At 42.1% G+C, this 22,636-nt stretch overlaps 1 protein-coding gene across 7 annotated transcripts in view; it reads right to left on the reverse strand.

Moving 5' to 3' along the window:
• Positions 1-22,636, reverse strand: part of LOC147709671 (uncharacterized) — a 478,515-nt gene that overhangs the window by 443,960 nt on the left and 11,919 nt on the right. For all 7 annotated transcript variants that reach the window (XM_086928188.1, XM_086928184.1, XM_086928186.1 and 4 more), the window contains exons 3-4: positions 8,521-8,667; positions 2,447-2,593 (exon numbers count right to left, since the gene is read on the reverse strand). In XM_086928188.1, coding sequence (XP_086784314.1) covers positions 2,447-2,593; positions 8,521-8,667 — 294 coding nt within the window. The remainder of the gene's footprint in view (positions 1-2,446; positions 2,594-8,520; positions 8,668-22,636) is intronic.

Consider the following 22,636-nt stretch of genomic DNA (forward strand, 5'->3'; position numbering starts at 1 on the left):
GCAAACATAAAATTAAAAAGTAGAGGACTCAGGATTGAGCCCTCTGGTACTCTTGATGTTAGGCCTACTGACCTAGATTTTGTGGAATGTGAACAAAGGCATCCTCCAAAATAGAGATCAGCCACTTCAAGGCCTCACCTACATTCCTGAGGCTTCAAGACGATCCACTCGAATGGAATGCGAGACCGGGCTTGTCAAAACCTGATCTCAAAACCAATAAGATGAGTGCTGCTGTACCGCCACAGTCAAGCTGCTGCTTGAGGTCCTCTGTGACCCCAAGTAGAGCGGATTCGGTACCATGACTAGGACTGAAGCCGGAGAATGGAGTAACTTATGTTTAAGCATAGTTTGTTAATATGGTACACAAACTTCATTGTGGTCAGTTTGTAATATATTTTTATATATACATTTCTAAAATTAGATAAAGACTACTGGGAGACATCACTTTTTAAGCCTGAAGAAGGTGGTTGGACCCTTTGATACCACCGAAACGCATCACTTTCTGGTCCATTGTTGCCCTTCCACTATTCCGAGGTTCCTATGAAAAAAGAATCTATAGTTTGGTGAACCATAATGTTAATAGTCGTTGGAATTATCATAACCATGTGTTAATGAAGATTGGGTTTTTCTTTCTTGAATATATGTATGATATGCAATGAATTCTTATAGATTGTCATTTTTATTGGTCATAGGAAAGGTTTTAACAGGTTTTAATGTATTGAACAGATCTATTGAATAGACATTTGCATATTGGGCTTTAACCATTTCCTTTGCTGAATGATTGTGAGCTTGAATGTGATAGTATGTAGTATGGTATGCTATTGAGAAACCTCAAAGGGAAATTGCTTTTTGACTTATAACATATGCAGTGCCACATATGCTGAGAGTTGGGAGTCAATGTGCCTTTCCAATTCTTTGGAAAAAGTAGAAAGAAAAGATATGGGCTGGTAATTTGACCAGCAGAGGGGATCCAGACCAGTCTTTTTCAGCAAAGAGAGCACAAGAGCATGCTTCCAATTTTGGGCCACCTGCCCAAAATTTAGAGAGGAATTGAGAAAAGTATGAATCACACCAAAGGCAGAATCATTCAAAAATGTGAGCTTAGATGGAGGGAGAGGGTCAAGTGGGGAGCCAGACTTGATGGTTCCCAGAAGGTTTTTCAGAGAGATCAAATCAAGTGGGAGCCAGACCTTAACTTGACAGGACTCAACAAATGAGAGGTCCGGGGGGACAATATTAACCTGATCAAAGCATTGAATGTTAGGGAAGATGAAGCTGTATTGAAGGGAGAAATCCTTTATCAGTGTAGAAGGAAGCACAAGTTGATCTGCATAGAGCATGGTATTTTTTCAGTGCCTCCAGATAGTCTACTTTGCCTTCTGATGCATAGTGCTTTCTCCACTGTCTCTCCAAAACTTCACAGTGTTTTTTATCAAGTCTAAGAGAGTTGGTGTTAGATTTAGGGGTCTCTAGTTGGCAGAGGTAGGTACCTTTGTCCAAATAGGGACCCTTGCGTCTAGACAGGGTAGGGGGGTACACATCTCAAATAACCCCTGCTCACCCCCTTGGTAGATTGGCACGAGCAGACAGGCTGGTCTCAGAGGCAGTGTGTAAATCATTTGTGAACACATACAGTAATCAAGTGACAACACTACAGATGAACACCACACCAGTTGTATATTAAAAATAAGTATTTTATAAATAGACTTAGCACAAGACAACAAACATGGCAAATGGCAAAGCATCTTTTTCGACTCCCGGCCTTAATCTTTTTTCCATGCACAGATTTGCGTGAATCTTGACATGCCGGACCTTAGCTGACTACAGTAGGTGAGTGCCCAATTTGGCACCTACTCATCCAAGTGGCTCAAACTAATGAGCAGAAAATTATGTTTTTTCAGTGGAAGGGTTTACTGAACCATAATTACACTGGGGGGACTGACTGCCTCTGTAAAATGGAAGATAATATGGATTAGAATGCTTTTGTTCCTTAAAATCAGTGGAAATGTTGTTTTGAATAAGTAGAGTAATATTCAAGTGTGTTGATGTGTGTTTTTTAGTGCACTTGGGTTTAGAGACACAAATACATACTTTTTAAGTCGTGGAAAGCAAGGCAAAGATGATAACTTGAGGAAAAAGTAATCCAACTTTGTGTGGCCAATAAAAAGTTTATGTTATGCTTTGTCATGCTGGGTTATGCTATATTATATAATGGTATGTTATGCTATGTCATGTAATTCCATCTTATGTAATGTTTTGTTAAGCTATGTCATGTTATATTATCCTATATTATGCAATGTTATGTAATGCTATATTATGCTGAATTATATTTTGTGGCTTTTATAAATCCTAACAAGTTTTTGGATGCTGTGTGTGGGGAAGAAGCAATAAAGTTTAGTAATTGACCCCTAACACCCAAGAAATTAGGATTCTGAGGATACTTTACCAATAATAGCATCTAAACATATCTTCCCACAAAGGTCACAGCACTTCTGATTTTGCGGGCACTCGCAGTCGCTCTGGCACTGTGGGGGAGGCAGTGGCATCTTGCACTTGACAGCTATGAGGGGGCATGTGCCCGGATGTGGTGCATCTGAAACACACAATCAGGATTATTAGCATTCTGAATTAGAAACACAGCCCTCCTGGACCAACAGCACTACTGACACAGGCAGTTTACAGATCTTCATAGTGAATTATCCTTACAGATGATTTGACTCCTTTGAAATTAAGGAGATTGAAAAAGCATCCAAGATCTTCAGAGGGACGGCACACAGATCCATCTTTACCAAACAACTGGTACTTGTAAGTCACATTAGAACATTGGAATGTTGGGAGCTCCATTGCAGACAATGGAGTGCTCCCTGCTTCTATGGGCCGGTAAAGGCCCGCAGAGCAACATTCCAATGTTCTACAAAGGCTTCTCGAAGCTCAAGGGGATTTATATCCCCTCGAGCTTCGAGAATCCTTTGTTTAATTTGTTAGAACATTATGCCCTCTAGTGGCAGAATTTTCTTAAGTTCAAAATGATTTTATTAGCCTTATAGCCCTTCGTAGCAGGGTTATACCGGCTATTAAAGTCCTGCTGTCTCGTTAAAGTCCCTCGCCTTCGGCTCGGGCTTTAACGATTCAGCGGGCCTTTAATAGCCGGTATAGCCCCCTACGGCGGGCTATAAGGCTATATTAAGGTGTACCACATAGTATCCCCCTCCAACCCTCCTCTCTCTTCTACCATTCTTATTTTTCTTCTCCATCAGAACTGTCTCCACTACTCCTTACCCGCCCTCTCATCAGTCTTCTCTGAAACTCTGCACTTAACAGTTTTTCACTATTGCGCCGCACGTCACTCTACTACTCTTAACGACACCCTTCAGTCCACTCTTTTACTCTACCACACTTAACTCTATCTCTTTTCTTTCCACTGCTCTGCTTTCTGGCATTCTTCACTCTATCACTTTTCATTTCATAACTCATTCTGCCAGTTTCCACCCCACTGCCCTATTCACTTTCTCCCTAACTCTCCTTACTCCACATCTCTTCAAAGAAGACATTTGAATTAGAAAAACAGTTAAGAACCCTGCGGCCTTCGTGCACTTGCAGTGTGGCTTCCTCTGGTGGCAAAGTCATGCAAATGCTGCTATTAGAAAGAATCTTACAGTGAAGTACAACTATTTTCTTCAATGTTTACATCCATAGATTATACCTGACAAATGTCTAATGTCACTAGGGTTTTACAAGGTGACGCATTTCCCTAATGAGTCACGTTGCAAATTGGCTGAATTATTTACACTGCCGCTGCATCACAAACGTGACGCAACAGCGGTGCAAAAATGTTGTAAGGGGCTTGTAAATATGCCCCATAGTTTCCTGTCTAAAGGGTCTGCAGTAATATCCCAGTATTGTTTGAGACCACTATCACTTTTAAAGTCAAGAAAGTTCCCAGTCAACCTGGCACTTACTGCCTCATGCACAATGTTCTGGAATGGCAAAGCCCAGAAGAGCCTTTTGATCTCATATTTTGAGGGGAACGAGACTCTAGATGGTGACGCCCACAGATCAAGTCAACTCAATTCAAGCAATAGCTTTTTGATGTTAGTAAGCCAAGAAACTTTACAAAATGTATCAGATTCAACCATGTCCTGTAAGGCTAAAGCATAGTGGACAAGTTCAAGGGTAGTCCATAGGCTTCTCAAGTAAAGTAATGGACACAATCTCACTTTACTTTCCATAGGTTTCCCACTCATTTCAAGAGTGAGGGAAAGTACGGGTGTGCGAGATAGAAGATTTACAACACTCCTCAGGAACTCGTTTTCACTCCTCAAGGGGCCTGAACAATTCGAGAAACCCAGAGCATACCTCCATCTATGGCGGAACCCACAGCTTTGGCCTCATAAATTTGCAAGACTGGAGACGAGTTTGATATAGGATGCCAGAGGTTCCTTCGGTTCAGCACCCGTTGGTTGAGTGTGCTTAATAATCATTTCATCAAGATGGCGCTTCCATGGCATGGCGCAAGATAAGCGCCTTCCAAAGTTCACTTTCTACGGAATGTACCGCTCAGTGCTAACCTACCCTGGCAGGATTTGTGCTCAATAAAATGCATATATTTATTATTTTCTGTATTGATTAACAACCCCACAGAACTCCTTAAAATAATATAATAGTAACTGCAGTTCACTGGGGGTTTTGAAGAGCAGCAGGGAGTCATCAGCATAGAATAAAATGTGGGTCTTAACACTGGCAAGGGAGGGAGCATCATATTGAATCTGCATAATGAAGTCAAATGTGTCATTTAAATAAAATAAAAAGTGTTGTGACAGGAACATAGCCCTGAAAAACACTGTGACAACCAGGATTTGATCCATGAGCTGGTCTAGTATTCCCCATCAAATTCTAGCATAGTCGGCTACGCGTAAACAGGTGAGCAGAGCTGAGAACTCGGGGCATGCCCATGCCACTAAGAACCTGCCAGAGCTTGATACGGGGGAATAGTTCGAAATCTGATTTAATATTGACAAAGTCAACATGCAAGTTGCCCTTGAAATCAACACTATCTTCCAGTAGAGGGTCAGGAACAAAAACACCTTGTTGAAGGTAGTTGTCCTCCTATGGAACCCAGCTAGGCCTAATGTCAATTTGCCTTCCTCCTCAATCCATAGGTGGATTTTTTTCAGCATTATGCTAGAAAAAAATCTTTTTAATGCAATCTATCAGACTAATTGCTCTGTAGTTTGCCAGGGAGCCAGAGTCACCCTCTTATATATCCGAAAGACAGTAGCACCTTCCCAAGAATCAGGGATAGGGGTCTCTTTCAGTGGCAGAATTAGCAAGGATTTAAATATATTTTGACAGGTTTGGTTAATTGAGTAGAAATAAATCTGCTGGTATAGCATCAAGGCCAAAAGCCCTACCACTTGTGACTTCATTAAGCTGTCGTAACATCCGATAGATCAAATCTTGGGCACTCAGCAAAAAAAGTGTCTTGCATCAAAGAAGATAGTGTGCTGTGGCAGTTACTAAATTACTACCAGAGTACAAAGAAGAGAAGTAAAGAAACCCGTCTAATGGTAATATATAGTTTGGAGGAGATAGAGCTAGTCCATTCGTGCCCCAAGTGACCAGAGTGTTGCTCGAATATGAAAGACAAGTGCCATTTGGAAAAAACATGAACAATTGGTTTCATTCATTGTAGCAGCTGGGTGAACTAGCAACAGAGTAGGGGTCTGAAGGCTATCCCAGAGCACATTGGTTTCGGCTGTCATTTTATACATTACATGAAGAATTAAAAAAAAATCTATGCCTTCCTTTGGAGACAAAAATTAGGGCCATAAATCTGGTCATTTGATAATAAGTGCAGGTGGGCCTCGACCTTGTGTGGGCTAGTGGGTACGTGTCCAGATATCCGACATGGAGAGCATGTGATCACTGTGTGTATTATATATGTTGTGTTCTGATTGGCTGTGTGTTCCTAACTTAGTGTGGCATCTGATTTTATGGTGTTTTTGTGTACAAGCGCTCATACGGCAACACATGTTTTACAGGGCTCCATCTCCTGAGGCCATTGTAGTGTCACTAGCTGTCTGTGGGAGCGATCTGGGTTGCCCTGTTCACCTGTTTGTCTAAGAGTTATGTGCCTCCCAACTGTGATCTGTCAATCAGATGCTTCAGGTCTAGGTCACAGGTCATGCCTGACCACGTATTTCTGACTCAGGGTTGAGGGAAAGGTTATATTGGGTGAATTCCACAGAGATGCAAGTTTGTTATTATACATACATATATCATGGTGGACATCCACATTGTATTCATCGATATTAGTAAGAGATCCAAGCGTAGATGAGTCATTGACGGAGCAGGCTGCTTTAAGGTTTTGCCAATATTGTTTGTCCCATTCCCTTTCAGCTGAAACCAAGCATGATTTGTAGACCTTTCTTACCCTAAGAATATGGTCATTATTCTTTGACTGAATTGCCCGTGCTCGGGCATTACGACTCTGTCTACAGTCCGTATTAAAACAAGTAATAGTTTTACTACTGTATTATCTTTTGTGGAACACTAGGACAGAAAGGTAAGACACAATACATTTCAAAAAGCAATGGAGAAGGAAAGCGAAATCTGACTCCAAGGAGCAATTATTCATCTAGTGTAATGTTGATTGAAGATCGTGACTTATCGTAAATAGGAGTTCTGGTTTAAGAACTACCTGGTGCCATTTAAAGCGGCACATATCATTGGTGGGTGCAACAACCCCGGTGATAAAAGATGGCTGGTGATCAAAGGAATGTGCATTACAGAGAGCTGACAAGGTGAGGCTAAGAGGATTGTGGTCACTTTCTAATCACTCCTACAAAACCATGTCCACAACCAATTACCAGAGCATAAGGTCTACCAGAATGTAGACAGTGCAGCTTGTATGTTGCATTCTGTTGTACGTATGAGCCCCTGTGGCATCAGATTTGATAAGATCATTAACTGTTTAACCCCTCTCATGCTCGTGACGGAACCGTTCTGTCATGAGCTTCGGGTGGGCTGTGCTGGTGACGGAACAATTCCGTCACGGCCCGCTCGCCGCACCTGCGCTGACGTTCTAAAGAATCGTTCCGTCACAAGCACAGCTCAACCACGCGCTGTAAAGGAGCAGTTCCATCACGAGCACGGGAGCGCCGCGTGACCCAGCCTCCCCCTTAGCGCTGCGGCGGAATAGCCGCCACAGCGAAGGGGATAAAACCCCAACTCCATAGAAAGGGCCTTCGGCTGCAAAGCAGCCTGGGTCCACCTTTTCCTGGTTGCTAGGTCCAGTGAAGCAATCATCCACCTCTCCTCCTCCTCATCGGTTACTTCAATGTCCTTCTGATCCGTAGGATCGAAAGTAGGTTTAAAGTCATCTGAAAGGATAAGATAAGATTGAGTCTGACTTCTATCAAGATGATCCTCGAGGAATTGAATAGTTGTGAAAGCGTTACATACTTTGGAAGCTGTAGCATAGATGTTGAACATATACCCTATGTGGCATATCGTTTTCAATACTAATAACTTAAGTATCAGGGCAATCAATGTTTAATTAAAAAGTTTTACAACTTAAACTGGCTGTCAGCCATTTTGTTAATCCCCCAGACGGTCTCCCTACGTGCTCGGAAATTGCTGGAAAATGAAAATGTAAATATCCAGCTTTGGTTCAATGCTCCAGGTTTTCATGGAAAATGCATTTATCAAAGTATATCAACGTTTTCCATGTATTCACACCAATCTGGCTGTGTTATTTTGTACTTGAGGCCAGCCACATTCCAAGAGATAATTCTAGTCAACGAGCGGTTTGTCACTGTTGTCCTCGTGCCTAAAATGGTAGCCAATAATCGCGGTGGCGTGTTAAGATTAGCTTCCGCTTCATTCATTGGTGGAAGCAGCACATGAAAAGGCTGAATATTAACCAGATTACTAGCACGGGTATGATTAGTTGCCACATGGCAAATAGATAATTGGTGTGGACTTTGGCAAGGTCCTTTTTCACAGAGAGTAATGTCAGCATTGAGGAAATAAAGAACTATTGGGAAGAGGTAGTCAGTCCACCTCACGGAGGGGTATGGACTGGCCAGAATTTAGAATAAGATTAAAATGGCTCTCAGCTGGCTCAGAATATTTTAGCCATTTTTGTGTGCTGTGAAGAGTTCTCAGGTCCGGAGGAGCAGTATACCCCCAAAATACCTCTTGACATGTGATGGTGGTAGTCATAGTAATGGGTTGGTGGTAATGGTAATGCTGATAATAATGGTGGTATTTTAATGGTGATAGCAATGGTAATAAAGGTGATGGTAGTGGTGAAAATGGTGTTTGTAATGGTTGTAGTAAAGGGTGTAAAAGCTCACACTTGAGCAATGACAATCATCTGCCATAATAAAATCCACACTAATCTGTGTACATCACATGTGGGAAATCAAGAAGTGAATGTGTCATCACTGAAGGAGGTGACAAAATGGCAAACATATGTCCATGCGTTAAGAGAGCACTGCTCATGGGCGCACTTACCTGCGACTGGCAACAAGCACTTGAATCCACAGCGAGTTTTGCAGCACTTCAGGTTATCCCTGCAGCCACAGTCCTTCTTGCACTCATCCTTAAGATTCACAGTGCAATAGAGCGTTGTCAACGGGCAGCAGCCAGGCTTCACTATATCTGAAATTTAATTGGTTAACATGATAAATGACCTGGCATTGCAAAGCAGAATCTATTGAAACATACACTCAGCAGTGGGGGCTGAATGAACATGCTCACTGCTATTGAAGGCAGATCTGCAGCTGCTGCTCAGGGGCTAAGGGAGAAATATAAGGAAGGCTGTGCCAGGTGCCTACATTGTATATGCGTCTATTCTTCACACACACGATATCAAACAAACAAAGCCTTCCGCACAGAATGAACTGTCCCCTCTCAAATACATTTCTTCTGGTATCTCAGTCATTCTGGACATTTAAAAGAGAAGTTAGCAAACTCACCTGTTTGATGATGACTTATTAGACATAAGTCCGTCTTCAAAGAATGTCTTCTATTTCACTGGTGAATATGGACAACAATGCAGAACTTTATACAATGTGAGTTAATCCATGTCTGCCCAGATGATATTTTATCTTCTTCTAGACCCTTTCCTAATAGTCGTCTTTTTAAGCAAAAGTAACCAGATGTTGGCTCACAACTAGTTCTTCATTATAAACAATTCTGTTAAGTCGACTTTACTTTTTATAGGTGATTTAATCATTTATTCTCACTCGGTGCAAATGCATTGACACCTTATGGATTAGATTCTCAGCCTATCTATTTCACAAATAAATTGGCACATTAATGAAGAACACGGTCCTTAGGAGGAACTACATCCCTATTTTTGTTTTCCTTAATATAAACTAGGGGTCTAATTTAAATGTGGGTGGGTAGAGTAATGTCTGTCAGGGCATGCACTAATTTTACTCAGTTGCCTTGCTGGACCTCCCATCCCCCAAATCTAGAGTTGTCCATCCACCCGTGGACAACTGTTAACATTGTCAGGAACAGCCATCATTGTGTTTTCTGTCCATGTTGCAGTTAGAGTGAAGGCTCAGTCAAACAGAATTGCTGTCTATCTAACTCTAACAATTTTTTTTAATTTTCAAAAGCAAACTTCTAACGCAGGAGTTTGTCTCCGCAGGGTTTTCTAACTTTGTCGAAGATTCACATCACCAAAATATAGTTAGCTGAACTAACTATAACAGGGGAATTTCAGAGGTTTTGTATGAGAGAAATGTCTAGCTAACTATAACATGGGTGAAACCTATGTTTTTTTCAGTGAATTTCTAAGGTTTTTTAAATGCTAATTCCTAACTATAACGTGTGTGAAATCTATGGTTTTTTCAGTGAATTTCAAAGGTTTTTTAAATGCTACTTTTAAAATGTATCAATTATTTTCTTTTTTGTGTTATTATACAAATGCTCTATAATTCTAACAACATAAACATTTTAATTTTGATTTATGTATTAATATGTACTAATTTTTGATTTTTTAAATAATTCTAGCCTTATTTATTTATTTTTTGGTGTTTTTTAAGGTGAGCGCACGGTATTCGCCCGCATGCGCGCACGGTGTTTGGACCTCGCGATTTTAAAAAAATATATATATTTTTTTTTGCCCTTCGGGGTCCTTCAGGGACCCCCTGAGAAGGCCTAGGGGGTAAGGGAGTCTCTACCCTGCCCCCTTTTCATGTTCTCCACTTTTGTTTTTGATTCACTTCTGCCTCGAGGGTGGGTGTAATGTGCGCGCACCTCGCGATTTTTGAAAAAAATATATATATATTTTTGCCCTTCTGGGTCCTTCAGGGACCCCCTAAGAAGGCCTAGGGGATCAGGGAGTCTCTACCGTGCCCCCTTTTCATGTTCTCCACTCTTGTTTTTGATTCACTTCTGCCTCAAGCGTGCGTGCAACATGCGCGCACCTCGCAATTTTTTTTTATATGAAAACATTTTTTTGGGTCCTTCGGGGTCCTTCAGGGACCCTCTGAGAAGGCCTAGGGGGTCAGGAAGTCTCTACACTGCCCTCTTTTCACGTTCTCCACATTTGTTTTTGACTCACTTCTGCCTCGAGGGTGCGTGCAACGTGCGCGCACCTCGCCATTTAAAAAATAATAATAATAATTTTCCCCTTAGGGGTCCTTCAGAGACCCCCTGAGAAGGGCTAGGGGGTCAGGGAGTCTCTACCCTGCCCCCTTTTCACGTTCACCACTTTTGGTTTGGGCTCTCTTCTGCCTCGAAGTGACAAAATGGCGGCCAACACTTTCTGGTTTCCACTGATTAGAATGTTGACAGACGTCTATCAGCGAATCAGGATTCCGCTCACGCACACCCAATTCGCGCATGGTGCCCGCACGGTGCGCGCTTATAGATATATATATATATTTTTCTTTTCATTTTCTCAGTAACTACTGGATGGATTTACACCATTTGAGCAAAAGCGTGATCTGTGAAGCAGACTCTACCATTTTGCCAAATTTCTTGTAATTCCGTTCAGCCGTTCGGGCTGTAGCTGTGTCTAATCGGCCTATGGAAAATAACATGGGGTAAACACATTTTGGGACCCTCCCCTTTTTTGTCAGCCACCACTTGACGAATCCCCCAAAACTTTCAGGGAAGGAGCAGAGCGGAGTGAGCCATCTTCTCTGAGAAATTCGCGAAGATTCATCAACCAACGCCAGAGTTATTCCAAATTTCCCAATAGAATGTTGCAGATTTCCTATGGAAACTAGGTCCTAACTATAACTACCTATATATTTCCAAGTCTTCTGTTACTTCTAATGCAGTCCTGCATAGATTACAAAGACGGATACGGACCTAAATTTCGTGCTTTCAAAGTTTTATTCGGTGCTCGTGGTCGCCATGACGCGTTTCGGCCCCTCAAAGCGATACAAAAATGGATGATGGACGGAGAGTTTGAGCAAATCAAACACTCACCCCAAGTCAACCGATCTGGGTTTAATCCATCACCATTTTTTAGCTCACTCAGCCACCCCAGTTCAGTCCAGCTCTCCCGGGCCTTGTTCACATGAAATTAAGGAAAGTGGTCTGGACATCGTTTTGTTTTACGTATGTGAAAACGAGTATCAGTGGCTTATTGGGAGTTGCGACCCTGTCCTTACCCGCCGCTGTGAGTGGCTGGGGGTTTGTCTCGCTGAAATCGAGGTATACACATACACACACACACACACATATATACACATATATTGCCAATGGAAAAAAACAATGGTTAAGACTAAGCTGTACTTAGGAAAACATGTTTTCCCTATTCAATCCAAGTTTAAAGTACACTTTCAAAATTCAAAAGTTGTAGTTATAACTTTCATATACAAATTATCCACCACCTTCAAATTGTTATAAGTAGCCAACCTCATTAGACACTCTTTTCAGCTCGTTAACCAGACAGCACTATGAGTTTAAACCAGCCTTATACCTTAAACAAAACTTACGCTACATAACTGCAGTACCTACAAAGCATGAACTCTGCATCATAATGTGAAATCTTGCCAAATGTCATGTACACCCATTCAGTTGTTTTTGCACTACATCAAATACAATAGTCTACGGAAAACACTTTAATGAAAAACAAGTTGTGGGATCCCTTTTTATTTTGCACCACCTTAACAGTTTGCCACAAAAATGTATATTGTCTCAAAATGCAGAGAATTCTATAGGCCCAGAAAGTGTTGTGGTGATTCATCATATGGTTGCTAAGTTGTTGGCGAAATTCCCATTTTTGTGAATACTAACTATTACTACTGAGTGGTCATATTTTCGTTGTGCCTATTGTATTTTTGCATGTAACTATTTTTGGTTTACGTAATCATGTGAATATAAATGTGTGTTTGAGTTGCTCATGTAGTTATTCTGAAACTTTACATATGAAGTCTAGTTTATTTTTCGGGTTTCCTTGCCAGGATTGTGGTACATATGAAGGCCAAAGTGAATGAAAGCCAATCATTGTTATTGATATAAAAATATAGATTATAATTTTTTCCTAGTAGCCAATTATCATTTCCACCAAACAGTAGTTTGTGTGGCTCAGTGCTAGGGCAATATTTCATTTTGTTGCACAGGGGTGCATACGAAAGATGATTTTGTTTAGCTTGTTGGGCCATTAGTACTTTGTGAGCCAGAAAGCATGTAAAGAAAACTTTTCTAGATTAATATGTATTCTATTGTTTATGTATATGAATATATGTTTTCATTAGCATGTGGCCATAAATAGGTCTTTCAGTGTTCATGTAGTAATTCTGAAACTTTTCATTTGCAGTCTGGTTAAAAGTTTTGGACATCCGTGCTACATATGAACCCAAAGTGAATGAAAGACAGCCATTGGTATTGTTATAAAAATGGAAATTATTATTTTATTCTTGGAGACAATTATCATGCCCTCCAAACAGTAATTTGTGTCACTCACTGAGGCCATTTGATGAATCTCCACAAAAATTAAAAAACTATAGCTTTCCTACATTGGTGGACAAAAAAGGAGGGCATCTCTCAAAATAAATGTTTCTACCAATGCCTTTTCCATAGACTTTAGTATTTCACATAAAGGAAAAATAGCTGTACAAATTTGGATGTAATGTGGCAGGAATATTTTTAAAGCATAAGGCTTTTTAACGTAATAACATTAACAAAGCAACACTCAAATAAATGAAAGATGTGTCCCGGGCGATACCATTACCCACTTAAGCAATTCATTCAGGGTGATTATTGGCAAAGATATTTAATATACAAGTATGCAACTACTATTAATCTTTGTAGGAGCTATCCAGTTATTGCCAAGCTTGTTAGTCACTAGAGACCCCCTGGGTGCCAGGTAAAGTGCAAATGGCAAGAAAGTATAAAAGGACTGCTTGCTTTGGATAACTATGGGAGCAGCAATAAATGAGAGTGCTTGCGTGACCATAACCAACCAACCAGAAACTCTACTTGCCAAAACCGGAAGTGTGAGAGGCTGTTATGAGGCTGTGTGATGCTGCTGGAGGTGGGAGGTGGGAGGCTCCCGGCTCCCGATTCACCGCCCCCTGTGGGCCTGATTCACTGATTGCAGGGAGGTATGAGAGACGCGATGGAGACACAATTTGCCGGCCCCCAGGCCTGGCCTCAGGCTCCCGACTGGCTCCCAATATCAGACTACAAGGATAACGAGAGGTGAACGAGAGGTGCCAAGCTGAGCCTGCACAGAGCCCGCATAGGTAGCAGAGGACACCTGGCTCGGTTCGGCGGTTTGGTGGCTTGGCTCAGGCAGAGGGCAGCGGACTGGACACAAGACTGGGTGAGTCCCTAAATCCCAGGCCGTGTCCTTGCACTTTCCCCCAACGCTCTTACCTAAAAAAATATGTTATTTTTTTATTTATTTTTTGTTTGTTTGCGCCTACGCATGATAGGCACCTCCCGGACTGGCTGGTAGTACTGGAAGCACTAATCAGAATAGTCCCAGCTTCACCCCAGCCGCAGCCCCAGCTTAACCCATAGCTCACATCCAAAAGCAAACCCATAAGCAGCAGTGTGGTAGGCGACAGCATTTTCCTCTCAGGATCAATTGCTTGGTCTCCCTCACAACTACACTCCCTCCAATCTGGTTTCCTGATACCCCTGGAAATCTCAGATCCTGCTGAGATTGCAACAGCAGGCAAGGCGAAGTAGAGGAGAAGGGACACTGGGGGGATGCCCAAGCTGCAATGGCAACAGCTACCAGTCGCCAAGCGCGAAACCCAGCTCCCAGCAGCAGCAGTACAGCTTGCAGGGCATCTGGTGTGTTCTCGCTTGGGTGTTACTGCTTCCCTTCAGTGCAAGACAACCCAGAAACCATAAGGAAAATCCCCTCAACTTTGTTTTTCACAGGGAGCGCCCTATCATTGTTGACATCAGCTATCAACACCCTCTGGGAGGCACCAGCAGGCCCCAAAAGAGGAAGCAAAAATCCCAAAGAGAAAAAGGAAGAAGAAGAGGAAAAAAGAAAAGAAATCATTAAAATATTTTATGCACAAGGACCAAGCAACCACAAAAATAAAACCAAAGAAGCCTACTCCAAGGGAAAACAACCCACTCAGGGAAAATGAGATCGGGAAGAGTTCGTCAGGCGACAATAAGAAAAACCAAAAACAATACCTCCTTAATGGCACTTACCGCCTCAACAAGAAAAAAAAAGAGACACCCGGGCTGAGAGAGAGGCTTGTTTTGGCACCAACGCCAGAACCAACACTTTTTAACATTGGCAGCAAAACCAGAAACAGAAATTTTTCTTTTGAAAGGACCCAATGGCTGTAATCTACGCTCCAACAGAAGAGATTTCATGTCTGCCAAGCCCAATAATTCCAAACAATATGGACAAAAAATTCACCCTAATTTACGGACATCTGAGCAGCAAGACGTGTGTACTTCCATTTTGGTTAAAATTAGTTCTCTTCTTACTCAGTTGGGTAATAGTAGAGCTCAAGAAGAGAACCCAGCCTCACAGGGAACAGCTCCAGTAAAGAATGATGATGGATTAAACCCAGATCAGTTGACTGGGGGTGAGTGCTTGCAATGTTCAACACTCCGCCCATCATCCCCTTTGGTTTTGCTTTGTGCGCACTAGGTTGGCAGGGTCTGCCCAAACGTGGGTCCCTTGCTCACTTTGTCACTGGATTCAAGATAGCCTGGCTGATGAGGGTTATGAACCCGAAACCGGTCCCAGGATGCTTGTTTCTGGTCAAGGGAAGACATGGCTTGGCAGTTTGGGGTGGACTGTTCCCATGAGGCACAGGGTCAGACTGATTGGCATATGGCCATGTCTGAACTGGGGTGGCGGAGTGAGCTAAAGAATGATGATAGATTAAATGCAGATCAGTTGACTGGGGGTGAGTGCTTGCAATGTTTAACACTCCGTCCATCATCCCCTTTGGTTTTGCCAACAACTCCAGTAACTTCAGAAAAAATACAGTTAATCACAACAGCACAGGTGCACCAGAATACTTCCATAGAAAGGTATAATAAAGAAATCAGAAGGAGATCAAACTCGGGCGACATAAACGAGCTCAGGGAAGATCTATTAGACAATGCTGCCAAACAGGTAGCCCCTTCGGATGAAGCTTGGCTTGCTCTTTCTCCCTATCTAACAATGCCAACCTCCTCCAAATTTTGGAAACCAATACGCTAAAATAAGACACACCAGAAACAGCCATTCAAGGGAAACTTCCTCCATTCATCACCACACAGGAACGGGAAGCAGGCAGAGCGGGGGGGGGGGTGTAGCCTCCATCCCCATAAATTCGTTCTACAGAATCGATCCCCAAGTGAGATAATCAAATGATGGAAGCTTTTCAAGAAAAACAAACCAGACAATCCTGTCATCTTCAATAACAATCTCATCAGTAGGCAGGATCGAACTAGGGACAGGGTCATGAGGAAAGTCCTCCCAAGAGATACCAACAGCCCATAGGAGTAAATCCCTGTTAGTCACTTTGGAGCAAGCACACAACATCTGGCCACCCTGTTTAGGCCCGCCCCCAGACCCAAAATCCGAGGTTAAGAGCTTGGGAGTCTGGCTCGAAAAAGACCTTTCGTTCGCCACACAGGCAAAGAAAGTAGCTGGGACATGCTTTGGGCTCCTTAAATCAATCCGTAAGATCCACCCTTTACTCCCTCCTACTGCACAAAAACTATTGATCCAAGGCCTAATACTCTCCAGGATCGACTACAGCAATTCCATCTACCTGGGCGCTCCTGAGGCCACTCTGAACCGGCTACAGAGGATCCAAAATGCGGCTGCCCGGATCGTCACCAACACACCCGCCAGAGCCTCAGCTAAGCCGGCTCTTAGGCTCTTCCACTGGCTCCCGATCAGGGAACGAGTCCAGTTCAAAGCCCTTTGCCTGGCCCACAAATCTCTGCAAAACAAAGGACCTCCGATCCTAGCTAAATTCATCATAACTTACAAAGCCCCAAGAGCTCTTCGTTCCGATCAGGAACATTTCATCACCATCCCCAGAGTCTAGAAGGCCCGCACGGGCGGAAGACGCTTCTCGGTTCATACCGCACGTCTCTGGAACGCCCTCCCCCGCGAGATCAGAACAGAACCCAACTATCTACGTTTCAGAAAGAGGCTGAAAACCTTCCTTTTTCCATAAATCCCCTTCTCACCTCCTTGCCCCTAACTCCCATCTGGGTAATTGTTCCTAGCGCTGGGATACTCACAGGTGACTACGCGCTCTATAAAATTTATTAATAATAATAATAATAATAATAACTAAGGGTACTGAATTTTCAATCGGACAAGATGAAGGTGCAGATATACCTCATCAACCTAATTGCAGAACGCATTTCAGGCATAAACATCAAATTGGACCTAATCACGACTCTCCTTAAAAGCAGGGGTAGCACAGAGCCACACATAAGCAAACCTAAACAGCAGTTTAAGTGCGGTTCCAGTAAAATAATCGACAAATTGGCAAAACTCCCTGAAATACTAACAGACATAATAGGGGCGGTAGAACCATCACGAAAGATACAACTAACAGTTTGCATGCATAAGAATGATGAGAATAAGGACAAGGAAGATTCCCTGAAGGCAACAAAAACGATAAAAGTGATGAGAGGTATAAGAGGAAATAGAGGACAAGTTGGTTCTTGGAGACATCCAAGCAGAGGCAATGAAGACTACCCAACCCCAATCGGAAAACCTACAAAAAGGCAATGAAAACGCATCAGAAAGGCTAGGCTAAAGCACAATAATCAAACAATTATAGGTCCTGGCAAATACTACTCATTTTTCACTAACCAAACAATGCGTAGAAAAAAAAACAGGTCACATAAAGACGAACTGTCAGATACTTCAACTGCAGAATCAGTCTCATCAAACAACCCAGTCGACCTCAACAAATCAAAACAAATCCAAGTGCCCCCTCACTATCAAGCCCGAGGTAACCAAGACAAGCCAGGAACATCACACAATCACGAACCATCAAACGGCCAACAAAGTGGCACAAAAGCCTGGACCAGAAAAGTAGAGATCAGCACCAAATAAACTGATAAACAATGGAGAAGGGGAAGCAAAAATCCCATGGGTCCTGTCAGTAAAGGCACCCTTAGGTCTTAGACGCCCAGGTCCAGCTAAGGGGGCACAGAGAACCAGCACAAAAGAGCTGGAGCAGGTACCGATTAAACCAGAAAAAATGAAAGAAACAGGGGAAAAGGTTAATAACAAGACAAAAAACAAGGAAAAATGCACTTAAAGCCCAATAACAGTCACAATAAACAGAATGGGCCATACTTGTTGGCTTTCCCCTACAGAGCTAAAAATCAAGACTTCATGGCTACCAACACTTAAAAACTCTGGGAACTCTGAGCCAGAAATAAAAGAAGAGCACTTCATGGCTACATCACAAGAAAAAGCTACTAAAAAAATGGTTGGCCAATAAACTCAAACCAGCCTTGAAACATGTGACACACAAATACAACAACAAGCTAAAAATGAAATTGCCAATTTTCAAAACATCACCAATTACCAAAACATCACCAAAGAGACAACATCAAAATTGACATTTATTCCAGAATTCTCCACCAAAGGAAGACAAGATATCCTTAATTGAGGGAACCTACTAATGCTGTTCAAAGAGATACCAGAACTAAGAAGATCTTCTAGCCGTAGAATTCCGCCAAACAGCATTGCCCCAGGCATTGAACATGAAACCCGTTACAATTCCGGGATATAGAGAACATCATATTCTCACAGAAGAATTCTCAAAGTTCGGGCATCCCAGAGGAGAACTATCAACTTACGCAACAGTAAAATATGGCTGGCTAACTGAAGAACTAGATGCCGGAGAAAATTGGTTGCCAGTTTTAAAACTTACTGGTAAGCTTCACTCTAATACATCAAGTTGGCTACTAATATTAATTAATGTCTATATACATCCGGAAAAAAATACGCAGAAGGAAAAATCTCTAACACTAATGAACCTGATAAAGGTACTGCAAAGGACTCACAAACAAAGCTATCTGATTATCTGTGCAGACTTCAATAGCAAGCTCATATTAAATAAACAGAAAAAAAGAAAGAGGCAGGAAGACCAGGGAAACCAAACTATAATTCCTGAGTTGGATGCCCAAGGCCTGACTATCCTGAATGGCAACGTAACCGGAGATAGACTAGCAGCCATCACGCACTTGAGCGCAAAAAGTTAGTCAACCATAGACTTCACCATCACCAGCAGTAACCTTATCCCAATAATAGATTCCTTACTACAATATCCAGAAAAGTATAATCTCAGGAGATTGAAGTGGCGAGGATCAGACACGAAGATAATAGTGGATGCAATCCGCTATTACGTGAACCAAACAGGGACAGAGAAAAAAGAAGATTTTGTAAAAAACTGGAAACGCTTGGGCCAAGTTCTTATCAAAAAATGTCCAGGCATTCCCAGACGCCAAAAGAAAATAGAAACCAGGGGGGAACCATGGTTTAATATTCAACTCCGAGATCAAAAAAAGAAGGATCGCAATAGAGGTGTGACTCCAAGCAGTGGCAGCGAGAATTGGAAAAAAGAGACAATGGTAATCTCAAGGAAATGCGAAAAATATACAAGACAAAATTAGGGGATGCAAAAAAAGAGTGCAATGAAATCATCTGGAAAAAATTACTGTGGGCAAGCAAATTGCCAACAGTAGGGAATTCTGGGGAATCATAAATGTATTGACCAAGTGACTCCGGCAAGAAGCAGGAATAGGTGAATAGACTTGGACACAACACGTACAAAATATGTACAACAAGGTAGGGCACAAAAAGTGTGACAAAATGACAGTGGATTCAGAAACACCAAGTGGACAGATCATTGGAGCAGAAAAAATCACTCCCAAGCCCAAGGAAGAATGCAATCAAAAGAACTAGAGATAAGTAGCAACAAACAACACAACCTAACCGACACCAAACAATTAGGAGGAATAATTAAAAAAAACTTAAAACGGAGGGGGCTGCAGGACCAAACGGGCTCCCCAATGCACTTTTCAAGCAAGCTCCAGATTTTTGGGCAGACTATCTTACGCCCCTCTTTAACTACTAAGGACCCCAATTCCTGGAAAGGGGACATAATTCATCCTATATTTAAACAAGGAAACCACAGTAAGTCAGAAAATTACAGATTGATATCCTTGATCGATGTGGAGGCTAAACTATATGCATCATGTCTCGTAGTTCATCTTCGAGACTAAATAGATAAAAAGACCAAGCAGCACGCTGTTGATTATGTGGCTATGCCAATGAAACAATAACTCATTTGTTATGTGCATGCCCTGCAGTCAAAGATTTGAGGAAACTGCTTTTAAAATCCATTTTCAGAGTTGAACATCCGCACATGCAGGCAAGCTGTGATAAGCTGGATGGAAGGTTCCTCAATCATTTTGTCCTGCCGGGGCGTAAAATATTTTGCTGAATTAAGGAAACTTCTGCGGCAAACAGACTCAGAGAAAAACTGAAAGATAGAACAGCTTCAGGAACGGGGCATGGTCCAATTTCTGGTGCACTTTATACATTCACATAAGCAAGGGTCCCAGATACAACTTTTAAACTGGATAAAACTTACAGCACGACCTTGAAGTATGACCAACATTTTTATTAACTTCCAAATGCACTGAACTTCCTGTTGTAACGTTTTTAAATACAGATAGACATAAGCATCATTGTGGTAGCTTACACTTTAGAGGCCCAATTCTTCTAGACACTTCAGCACTTTAAATAAATGGCTTGAGCTACTGCAACATTTTTAGATTAACTGTGCTGACTAAGCTTCATTAAGCAGGGAACGGCTGCTGTTTAAGAATTCTTATAATGCTATATGGCACTGAGAGAGACATCCGTGTCTGTTCAGGAAGCACTTCTATGATACTTGAAGAACTCAGAAGAACTCTCGCCTGAGGTACAGCAGTCAGCACTTTTGCCCAAGACCCATTTGTGTATTCCATTTTATACTGTTGGTATTTTATTAATCATATGTTGTCTGCCACTGCCTCGTGAACATTGATTGTTGTGGTTCAGTGGCTATTTTCGTTGAGCATTTTCATGACATTTTATTTTTTCGTAAATTGTAATGATTTTAAGTAATCACACAATAAACTTTAAACTTGAGAGTGCTTGTTTGCAGCAGCTACTAGTAGTCTTGGGAGTAGTCCAGCGATTGGCAAGTGTATTAGTTCCCTAGTGACCTCTCTGGAAACTAGGTAAAGTGCAATAAAGGGCTGGTCACTCAGAATAACTATGGGGCAACAATTAATTAAAGTGTTAGCGTGCAGTAGCTATTAGTAGTAATGGGCCAGTCCAGAATATCAGTTCACTGGGGACCCCACTAGTGACCCCTCTGAAATCCAAGTAAAGTGCAAGTGGAAAAGATATAAAAGTAAACATGCACAGAAATAACTAGCACAGCACATTCAGAAGATTAAGATGTATTGCCAATGTTGATAGGGACAAACGGGACACTGTAGGTAATTTCCATTTTGCGATTCCCAAATAGTGATTTTTAAGGAGTGGCTATTTGAGAATAGCAAAATGGAATGTAGGTAATAATTTGCAATTTCTTTGCGAATCTCTAACATTCCTTAATTGCGATTAGCAAATTGCGAATCGCAATTAAGGAATGAGTGTCCCATTCATTCCTATGGGCTAAGAGGGCCATAGGAATCGGGATACATTCTCAAATTGCGATTTATCTATGAGAAAATCGCAATTTGAGAATTGCAATTCCAAGGGTGACAGGTTGTCCACAGGACACCTGTTGCACCCCTGGATTGTGCCTCTAAGTACATGTGGCCCAAATACATGCCCTTAGGGCATGTATGTGTGCCACATGGCGCTTTGAATTTAAAAAAAAATGCATTTTGAAAGGAAATTGCAAAATACCATCTACTTGGAGTAGGTGGTATTTTGGGATTCCTTAAGCCAAAATCGCATTTTAAAATTCACTCCTACATAGCATTTAAGGAATCGCAAAACTGTGATTCCTTAAACACTTGAGCAAAATAAGAAATCGCAATTTTTGCGAGTCTTTATTCTCTAATATGCACCTACATACCAAAACACCGTTTGCGATTCGCAAACGCCAGAATTCAGCGAATTCTGGCGTTTGCGAATCGCAAACGCCTACCTACATATACCCTGGGGTCCAAGAGTCCACGGCCAGGATAGCATAGAGATTGAAGTGTAGTTGAAACTCCGGCTAGCAGCCTGGCCTGGTGAAGTTCTTACTTTTTTTTAGTAGCTTTCCTGGAGCACTGGAGGCACAAAGCAGCATGAACGTTTGGAGAATGAAGGCATGTGTGCCTAAGGAAGATGCGGGTCTTCCAGAAGGTCTGTAATTTAGGTGAGAGTGAGGAGGTAACCGGCCGACCAGTTTGATACGGGGTCATCTGGCCCTAGACAGAATATCACAGTGTGCCTAAATGTGCGTATTCCTTTACTTGGAAATAGGGGCTTGGGGAGGCGCCCTCTCTTCAAAGCTAGCCCGGGGCAAATGCAGGTTAGGTGCAGAAGATTCTCGTTGATTGGCCCGCATGAATGAACCCCTTTTTTCCCGGTGTATTTCTATGCTGGTTTGTCTGCTAGAGATGGATGACAGCCCAGGTGGACTGCATGGTTCAAGTTTTAGATGAAGTGGGTAGATGAAGCTAGATACGATGATGGTCCGTGGTGGCCTCTTTTGACAAACTCCTCTTTGTCCTCTAAAAAAGAAATTTGATCTATTACAGAGTTCAATAACTTTTAGAAGACATTATATAAAAGTGACAATGCCCAGGGGTTTTCAAGATGCAAATTCATCAGTCATTTTTCCTGTTCCTCTTGTTTTAAAACTTCACACTGATTCAATCTTCAAACAATCCCACCCAATAATAAAAGCAGGTCTCGTTTTCAACTAGTGATTAGGCAAACCCTCCTTTTCCCTGACTGGATGCTGTGTAAAATATTTGAGTTTTTGGTTCGAAGATGTCTTGGTCTGTGTAATACTGCAGGGAAAAAGACAGTATGAGATCCCAGGGTTTCTGGCATGGCTTCACTTCACTATAGGAATGGAAGTCACACATTAAACAAAGGAATCTTTGAAGACAGCAGTGTTAACAGGGGCAATGCAGAAGCTTC

This window comes from Lissotriton vulgaris, chromosome 6, assembly GCF_964263255.1.
Source record: "Lissotriton vulgaris chromosome 6, aLisVul1.2, whole genome shotgun sequence".
Lineage (NCBI taxonomy): Eukaryota > Metazoa > Chordata > Amphibia > Caudata > Salamandridae > Lissotriton > Lissotriton vulgaris.